Below are 10,025 nucleotides of genomic sequence, written 5' to 3'. Positions count from 1 at the left end.
ATACATTACATTGCATTTAGCTGACGCTTTTATCCAAAGCGACTTACAATAAGTGCATTCGACCAGGAAGATACAAACTTGAAGAAAACAGAATCATATAAGTACATCAGGTTTCATAGAGCCAAAACATTTCAAGTACTACTCAACTGGCTTTAGATAAGCGTTGGGTGGGTGGCACAAGCCATCACCAATGTTATGCTTATTTAAATGGGCAAAATAAAAGTATCTTTAGTGGAGTTGAGGTATCAAAAATTAAAGTGCAAGATTGTGAACCACATTGGGTGACTTGTGAGAAGGGAAAGCTCCATATTGTAGCAAAGTATACCCCGTTCCAATCCATCTTACTTTCCCTTTCCGTCTTCATTCAAATCGGACCTGACTGCAGCACACGCTCACAAAGTGAGTTCAATCAGCCTTCATTAAAAGGATGCAGTGTCATCTGAATCATTCAATTGTAAGAATCACACCGGGCATTTACATGTTAATGATAAGGTGGAAGTGAGCATGTAGGGAGAGCCACAGAGTGCCTCACCATTCAGTGAGCTAATGCAGATAAGTAACGGATGAAAGACATGGGAAATCCGAAGGGGAGAAAAGACATACACATAGTGTACTTGAATGCGCCTGATCATGTTTGGGTATGACCGTCGAACACACCGGTTATTCTCACATTGTTTTCACCTTTGCTATGCAAGCACTTCATTTTTTCACCGTGGGACATGTTAACTCCCTCCCCTCTCTTTTTACTAGAGTCAAATCCTTCAGTCAAGCTGGTTTGGAGGGTCAACATTCCTGCCAGCGATAAGAGGCTATTGTTTCCTTCAGGCAGAGCAAGTTTCACTAGGCCAGTTTCATAACACAGGAAGTTAGGCAATATGTCCACTGAGGCGACTAATTCCTTGTATTCCACCTGCTAGCATTCACACACACATTATTAAGTAGAGTAAAGCATAAGAGCCAAATTAATCAGGATGCTCTGTTGCCTCCATTACCCACTGGAGTACACTTGTGTTTTCATTACCAGTGTTACTGATTATTAGAAGCCACGGTTTATTAATCAAACCCCCATCAAGGTATTGTGTTAACCTGCAGACAGTTCATCATTATACAGTTGCACTCACACACCAGTTGTCAGCCATGCATTATGGATACCTGGATCTACCTGAGTTGGCCCCCCGTGTCTTAAATTATTCAGCCCACCAGACGTCCCGACAAGCTGTGAGTACAAGAGTGTGTCATTTATGCACCAAGACACATTGTAGCATCCATTCACCTCAGGTACCTCGTATCTAACATTGTGCAAAACAACTCCAAGGACAGGAAACCACTTTCTTGCAAAGATAGAACACATTCAAGCAGGGCCTCCTGTGCTCATTCGTTAGCATAGCATGCTAGCAGTGCACAGCAGGGATTGGACACAGAAGTAACACCTGGACAAGGTAATGCAAAACCGTTTTTCTAGGCCTTAAACGCTGACATTGTATCACAAGGGCAAATCAGTTCCATGGTTTGTTTAGGGTTTCACTTTGTTGTATTGGATTATATTTTATCGGACAAAATATGATGTAATCTTATGTCTAACACCAAATCACTTGATTAAAGTTGGACGAGAAAAAAAATTCCACCCCTCTAATTTCAAAAATAAATATGTAGGTACCGCAGCAGCCATGTAGCTTAGCATAGGTAGAATAGCATAAAGACGATGGTACAACACTCAGTCTATTGGCAATTCTAAATCTCATAAACTGATTAACTAATGTTATTTCTCTTTTCTTAAATCTTACACAAAATTGCTAAAACTTGTTTTAATTGTGTGCAGGATACACCTTAGCTAGTATACAGTGAAACCGGTAAGAAAAAAAACATTAGTTTTACACTTTGGTTTTTGTCCTTACAATATATTGTTATATAAAAACAATATATAAAGTGTTGATTGGTGATCTTTAGAGGTGTTGGTAAGCGATTTTTGTCACTTTTGGACAGAACAAATCTAGCTGTTTTCCCCATTTCCAGTCTTTAAGCTAAGCTAAACTTAGCTAAGCTGACTGGCTTTAGCAACATACTCACACACAGTACAGACATAAGAATGGTATCAATATTCTCCTCCAAATTATACCCTAGAGTTGATTCATCATTCGTGTGACAGTGTCAACAGAAACTCAATGTTTTGGCTGCTTAATGCATTACATTGTACAGGTGTTACTTTTTTTGGGTGCACCCACTGTAAATGACAAAGCAGCAAGCTCAAAGCTGGGAAAGTCCCTCCACCAAACAGATAAAAGACTGAAAAGGCTCAACCAGCAAAGGAGCCAAAAAACATTTCAAAATGTTACCTTTTTTGTCTGTATCTGTGATAAACTATACCGGCTATTGGCCTATAGGGAGAAAAAAAACATAACAGTGTATAATATGTTCATTATTTGATAACTGTATTTCGGGAGCTGTTATTGAGGGTAAGAATATTATTCTGAAGCTCCAAGAATACTGTAAAAAAAAAAAGAACTTACAAGACTTTATGGATGAGTATTCTGACTAATGGTAAAGTTCAGTCGTGTCATGGTGACTCCACATTCTCATAATGTACTTGTAACAACTGCATTTGACTAAAATGTGATTCTATACATTCTAATCTATATTAAGCTCTAGACACCAAATAAACCGTTCATCAGTTCAACTTTGAACAAGGACTATTAGTCGACTTTAAGAAGCAGGGTCAAATTATACTGTATGTCTTGAATGCTGTGGGACAATGTGTAGCACAAATTGTAGCACTTAAGGGCTAATTATAGGGGATGATTTGGTATCCGTGACTCCAGCCTACACTCTCTGCCTACATACAAATCTACTGGGAGATAATTGGGGTAAGAGAAATCACTTCTTCTTTTCTTTTTTAAATAAAGGCTTTGATTCAAACTTTGAAATTCCAGCTTCAATCAAATGAACAGAAAGATAACCAATGAACATTTTTATTAATAGATGTTTTACCAATTAATAAGCCATGTGACCATTTAATATGACTCAGTTATACCTTTCACCGTCTGTGGTTGTGTGTATGCAACACACTCCTATAGACTGACATGTGAACCCAATATGAACAAGGACCCTCCTTTCTCACACTCCCACCTCCACTCACTCAGCCCTCCATGTTTCACATTTGGGAGAAGTCAGAGCAAGGTCAACTTTGGGAGAGATGCTTTACTCTGTCGCTGTCAGTCAATACTTCTTTCACTCCTTTTCCCCTCCTCTCATCTCTGCTGCGCTCCCACAGTTCGCCTCCGTGGCTAACATCACTGCTAGCAACCGACTCCCCATGAATTAAACATGGTAAACATATTCTACGACTAACAGGCAGGCTGTTGTGAGGAGGAGACTTCAAGGAGGCATCATGCAACCACTCTATCTCATCACAGCTGCCTATCACATGTTTTGGGTTGAGTTGGAGAGTTGAACAAGTGGTGTTAAGTGAGGGTTAGAAGATCAACAAGTAATGGTGTGGGCTGATATGCCATAGCATTTTATACTTGTTCTTTACCTGTGAGAGAAGCTTAGTGTTATCGTCCTCCAGGATCCGCACCTTAGACTCCAGCTGCCTGATGTAGTTGGTGGAGGAATCTAAAGCACAGAAGGAGAAGAAAAAAAAGAGGGGAGGATAAGCGATTAGCATTTTAAAGACCTCAAAAGAAAAACTGGCCGACACGACCACTGGAGCAAAAGGACCACGAGCTGCTGTGCACTTTGAGAGACCCAATAAAACATGAGGGTTTAAAGTATTACATTGAAATATGTGCAATATCTTGTCTTGTTATTCAACAGTGATCTTTTTATTTGAAACTTCAGTAACTGAAATAATGATTTTGCAACCGAAAAAAACAACACGCATGTCTTAAGTTTGTTGTGCAAACTGTTGGTTATGAATTAGAATACTTGACAACGTGTATAGTCTAAGTATCATAAGAGGTGAATAGGGGGGACTGAAAATAATTTCAGTATTAGAGTAGACCATTTTAACTTGACAACAAAACAAATAACCATACAAATTGTATTTAGTCTGGTACACTGATGGTATTCAGTGCCTTGAGATAAAATACTAACATTAGCATGCAACATGTTTCTAGCATTCTGACGTTTAGTAGCGCAGCTTTAGCTAATGATGAAAGTCAATCGTTTTCTGCAAGTCATAAGCTAACATGTTATGGCAAATAAAGGTAACACTTATCAGAAAAATAATCCTGGTGGGAAGCCAACTACTTTCATTATCACTCAATTGGTCATTTCCTATGATTCATTATTTTGGCCTTAAATGTCAGAAATGCCGATAAATGTTTTCCCAGAGAAAATTCTTACATCGTTGTTGTTTCATGTTTTGAGCAACCAACGTCAAAAACACAATGTACCAAACACAGAAATGCTGCACAATAATAATTAAGCCCTACGTTTGAACGGTTTAGCTTTTAAAAAAGTGGTAACTTCAACTAGATTTAATCCGTCAATCATAATAGCAGCTTGTACAAGGCCCTCATGTGCTATAAAAACTGGTCGTAAATTGGTGTCAGGGATCAAGCACTGAGTGTTCCCACCCAGATTAGCAGTGCTTGACCTAACTTTTGACCCCTACTGGAGTGGGGCCATTTTCCAGCTTGGCACACATTCTCCTGTTCCACTCATTCATTGAGAAACACACATCAATGCCACATTCGAGATTTGTTCCAGAACTGTCTCTGCACTGTATAGACCTGAAAAACAATGCAACTGCGGCCCTAATTGCTCTGCAGAGATTCCCTCAGCTGTTATCTCTGCGTTAACATGAATCAACGGCGCTGAGTTCAAACCAGGGACAGGAAGTGTATGAAGTGCGGAGGTGCAGTTTGACTCAGTAGGTGGCACAGAGCCTGTTATCTAAAAAGGCATGTTTCATTTACAGTATAGGATCAAAGCCGAGGTAGAGCACCTAGGCAACTCGTCGGGACTGCGCACATTATTTAGTTTGCTAAGTGGAAGTACAGAGAGACAGGCAGCGGAGATAGAAAAAAGACAACAGGGAGGTTGATGATGAATATTCTGTGTTGAGTTAAGTCCCAGATAAGAAGCCATCATTTTAGGATACTGCACACACATGCATTAACTCACAGCTTGTTGCACTGGTGACCAACTCTGTCTTTGTTTGTTTGTTTATAACTCACCCTGATTAGTCTGTGTAATTCATGTAACCTGGCTTATCTGCACTTTGCAACCAGGGGGCGCTAATCTGCAGACACATAGTTAAATACAGACAGTGCAGTCTAGATTCTGAAGATTTACAGTCACAGATATTAGCTTTACCCTTGTTTCACACATAGGTGAACTTTGGGTATGTTGAACCACACTAAGTATGGGATGCACTAATGGAAAACCAGTATCTCTTTTAGAGTAGGTTATAGATATTAAGCAATTTGATGACTAAGGCAGGCTGTTACTAACGATGACTTCAAATATTAACAAATGTCATAAAACATTTAGAAAACATTGATGTGATGTCTTTAGATTTCTTGTTTTGTTAGTCGAGACCTTAAGATATTTATTAAACTCTAACAACAACAAAAAAGCATGACATCTCCAGGAGAGCCAGAAAAGGTAATTTTCTGCCATGTTGGCATTCAAAAATAACATGCTTGATTTAATAACATTTAATCATCTATTAAAATTGTTGGCAACTTGTTCAGTCGACTAACCTTTGCAGTTGTAATGGCACAACATATTTTCACATGAACAACATTGATCGGTTCCCTAAAACCTGGTTGTAAACTGGATTGAATGAGAGCAGTCCCAGCAAGCCTATCTAAGTCCAGCCCCTTTGATTCTATAGGCAGGGCAGACAGTGCTGTCAGATGGACAGCTAATGGAGCAGGCTGCAGCGGCCAGAGCTGGTAGTGTTAATCCTCTCTTCCTGGCTTGTGACCCCCCCTAATCTGGATTCATCTGCTGGCCTGACCTGCAGCCAGATCTCAAGCCGATTAGGATGAAGGTTCCTCGGCCTTCACTCACCACCAGCACACTCAAACAACAAAGGAAGAAACCTCAGAGAGAGAGAGGGGAGAGGAATAGAAAATACATTTTCATCTCTTTGTTTCTCCGTGGTGTGTATATTTAGATTATTCAGAGATTGAGATCTCGTCGTCAGTAATCCAATACATTTAAAAGTCGCCCGGGTCTGTCTGGCTTATATTTTATCTTTTTAGGATGAATTAAACAAAAAAAATCAAGATAAGGGATACAAAATAAATATTGACGTATAGCTGAGGCGAGAGAGAAATCCCACTGTGAGGAGAAGAGTCCTCACATACCGATACACCATCTCTCCCTTCTTCTATAAGCCTTTGATACATTATAGGGTGGTAACGTTAAATCTCAGAGCGCATCCCTTCAACATCACATGATTAAGAGGTCATGCCTAAAGATCTGCCGTGGGAACATCCGCGGGACACCACACACACACACACACACACACACACACACACACACACACACACACACACACACACACACACACACACACACACACACACACACACACACACATCCAGACGTCACCGTCTCTTTAACACCCGGCTCCAGACAGCTATCCTGGCGGGAGTGGGGTCAGGCAATTAAACTGTTCCCTCAGCTCCCCCCTTGCAACTCCTCCACCCGTTTTATCCCTTCCATCCCTACAGCTTCTCCACACTGCTCCTCTGTGCTACAGATCATACAGGGATCGCATAGCAAAATAATTACCCTGCAAAACTGCAAAACTCTGCAGCCACTGTTTTGTACACAACAAGCACCCGGGGAGAGGCCGCTATTATTTATGCATAACCTGAATGCGATCTTTAAGGCTGATAAAGTGAGTGCGAGGCGCGGGGAAGCAGGAAAGTGCAAGCAATAAACAATGCAGAGAGAGAAGGGGAAACGTGTCCTTACAGAGCACTACTAAGCATTTTTATTTTTTACCTCCCCACAAGTGTTGTTTACCAAATGAATTGAGCCAATGTAGCGTTATGCGTGTGTGTGCAGGACAAAAGGTGACGCAGACATTGGCGCGAGTGCGTCCCCCCGCTCAGCACGTCACTTTGCATCCCGTCAGTGGCGCTGTGACCCACTTCCAGCAGCCACTCCTTCATCAACTCTGCTCCACTCCCTATTTTCCCTCTCGTTCTGTTTTATTACATTTTTTGTGACCTTCCCTGCCCATTGTATTTATGAACTGCTCTATGGAAGTCTACAGATGTTTTGTTAACCTAGCTTTTATTTCTAAAGGGGGGCTGGTTCTTATTACTTTTACCGGATTAGCTAAGCTTACCAAAAACTTGGTGCAGTCCTCTAAAGGTCATGACCCCAACTGGCTCCTCTTTGTGTCCCACTGTGCCACAAACATCCCATCCCCATCTGTCCATTAGGCTACAACTCATGTTGACTCTGCATCATGCCACGGTTACTCAGCATTACACAATGTGCATGTTAGGCATACTGTGCTTGGAATAGAGCACAGTTCTTAATCCAAAATGCAAAAAGAGTACTGCTTTAACAAAAAAATTCTAAGAAGTCTTTGCAAACGTAGTTTCTTTAAAGATTTGCATCATTACCATTAAAGTATATTCTTGACCTCAGAAAAAAAAGTGGTAGTCGACCCAATTCTGTGAAGTCGACTAGGGCATGTTACTGTATATTCATCAGCAGTTGTCATGTATAGGGAATGTAATCTGTGATCTGCTTTGGTTGAAAGACCAGAAAAGCCAGTGGTTGGTCCCTGAGTTGGGATAGTTTTCCAAAATCTACATAATTTAAGCACCAAAGCAGTATGTTTTCAAGTATAAGCTCCTTAACTACATGCATGCTGTACAGTTCTAGATTTTGGGGGATTTCTTTCTTTTCCACAAATCCAGGCAGCAATTGATTTTTCTTGATTTCCAATCTAGTTTAACTGCAATGGGCTCTCGAAAGTTGCTTAAGCTGTATTATCAAAACAGTGAACATCAAGCATGCATTCATTTCTGTCACATTGTTGTTTCTTAGTAATGTGGTTTAACTTTGCAATGAAATAATCCATAACAAGGACTTCATGTTCTGATGGATTACACAACTCCACCAAGAGTCTGCCAATAGACTTAAAAGATAAATCTTGTATTTAATTTTTTTTAAATGTTCAATTTATATCTTACACATCTTATAATAACACCAAAACAAACGATGAACTGTGTAGCCAAAGCTTCATATTCCTTTGTGCTATAGACCTTTTTCAAAATCTATAAAAAATACATAAATGAGCTCCACTGCTCCACTGAGTAACATGCTTCTTCATGACATTGAACATGGGCACTGTAGTTTATGTTAAGTAGATCCTACATATACTGTGCTTCTGCTGTTAACTCACCCCAGTGTATCCAATCTTCAGCTAAAAATAATCCCCAACAAATGCACTTTTGCATTTTTGACATCGCACTTACCTCTGTTTGAGAAACTTTGGCTGAAAACTACACTGCCCCGCTGTTTAAGGATATGTTTGGTTTTTTCCCCCGATTTAGGTCTTCAGTAGGAACAAATGGGCTAAATACTTCAGGCTATAAATAATTTTGGAAAGTCCAGATCATAAAACATTTATGGAAACCATTGGTTGCATGGAATGGTAGAAGAAAAAACATTTCTTGAATACAGCAAAAAGGGTTTATGTGTTAGTGTATGTGAATCTTTACAAATGGGCTAAAACAGGATTAACCGTTAAGTGGTATTGTCCTTTAAGTGTGCAATTTTGGATAATATACTTAACATTTTAGGGTATTACTAGATTTCTAGTTTGCCCTTCCATTTTCCCATTTGTTACTTCTCTCTGTCACACCCATATGTTTCAACTCCCAGTACGGGGCAACGGGTGGGACTACGTTTATTGGAGGTCAATGCAGGCCACTCTTTTACAAGCACATTGGGAAGTGCAGGCATAAAAGCATTGTGCCAGGCATGCTGGTAAATGGGCGCTGCATGAATTAGGATGGCTGGTGTTAAAATTAGACCACACGTGTACAAATGTACACCGGGTATTGGGCTGATTCTGTCGGGAATGTTATAATTAGAGCAAAACCAGCCTCCGCACTGTTGACTCCAAAGTCTTTGCTACATCAAAGTAGCTTTGGTAAAATTGTATGGTTAAAAAGGACCATGCTTCCCTTCTGTTCTCAAGTCAGATCCCATGCCCATAGAAGCCTGCAGTGCATTGAAATCAGTCTGCTTTTATTATTCCTGGCTCAGCTCTGGCTTTCATCTCCTATTCACAGCTGTATCGCAGTGTTTTAGCACAGAGACATGGATATTCTCTTAGCGGTATGTATGTGTGGAGAATGAATGAGTGCTCATGTGTAGCATTGGTAAGATAGGGAATTGACGTGGGTTGCATGGGTGTCTTAAGCTGACTGTGTTTGTGTGTGGGAGGAAGGGAGAGCAAACGGGAAGGTTTGCACGAGAAAGGGGATTTTTAAACCCATCTGTGATTATACTGTATATGTGTGTATGTGTGTGAGTAGGCTATGTGTGCTCAAGGCAGGAGGTTGGGTCAATTACCTCAAGATGTTGAAGAAAGAGCAGGAACAGTCCAAACATTCTCTCTTTCTCCTTTCTCTGCACCAACACCCAGGTCAAAGTACAGAAAGTTCCATGAAATCTGACCCCACCGGCTACAGAAAGTCCAATTAGTTATAAGAAAACATTTCCATTAACCAGCTACTTTGACAACCTCTTGAAAAATTTGATTTTCACTGAAGGCTTACTTTACAAATAAAAAAAAGGAGGGAAGGAGAAAAAAGGGAGGGAGAAGGGGATGTGACCAGGGCTCGAGCTTAAGGACGTCCCGTCGTCGAAAAAAATAGTGTCGGGGAGGATAAAAAATAATTTTGAGACGAATTTGGGACGAGAGTTCAAATAAAAATACCCTGCTAACTCTACTACAAACGGTGACGAAAATGAAACCGACTGCACTTTTTGTGTAGCACACAGTTATTAAACCTCCTTGTTAACATAAACAC

General features: G+C 40.4%; 1 protein-coding gene across 1 annotated transcript in view; it reads right to left on the bottom strand.

Moving 5' to 3' along the window:
• LOC104967655 (coiled-coil domain-containing protein 85C-B) overlaps positions 1-10,025 on the bottom strand; it is a 49,745-nt gene that overhangs the window by 12,352 nt on the left and 27,368 nt on the right. The window contains exons 2-4 of the mRNA XM_010797163.1: positions 3,533-3,612; positions 2,334-2,375; positions 1,163-1,216 (exon numbers count right to left, since the gene is read on the bottom strand). Coding sequence (XP_010795465.1) covers positions 1,163-1,216; positions 2,334-2,375; positions 3,533-3,612 — 176 coding nt within the window. The remainder of the gene's footprint in view (positions 1-1,162; positions 1,217-2,333; positions 2,376-3,532; positions 3,613-10,025) is intronic.

This window comes from Notothenia coriiceps, unplaced genomic scaffold (assembly GCF_000735185.1).
Source record: "Notothenia coriiceps isolate Sejong01 unplaced genomic scaffold, NC01 NC01_scaffold00037493, whole genome shotgun sequence".
Classification (NCBI taxonomy): Eukaryota; Metazoa; Chordata; class Actinopteri; order Perciformes; family Nototheniidae; genus Notothenia; species Notothenia coriiceps.
The sequence above is the reverse complement of the archived record's forward strand: the minus strand, read 5'-3'. Positions and strand labels throughout refer to the sequence as shown.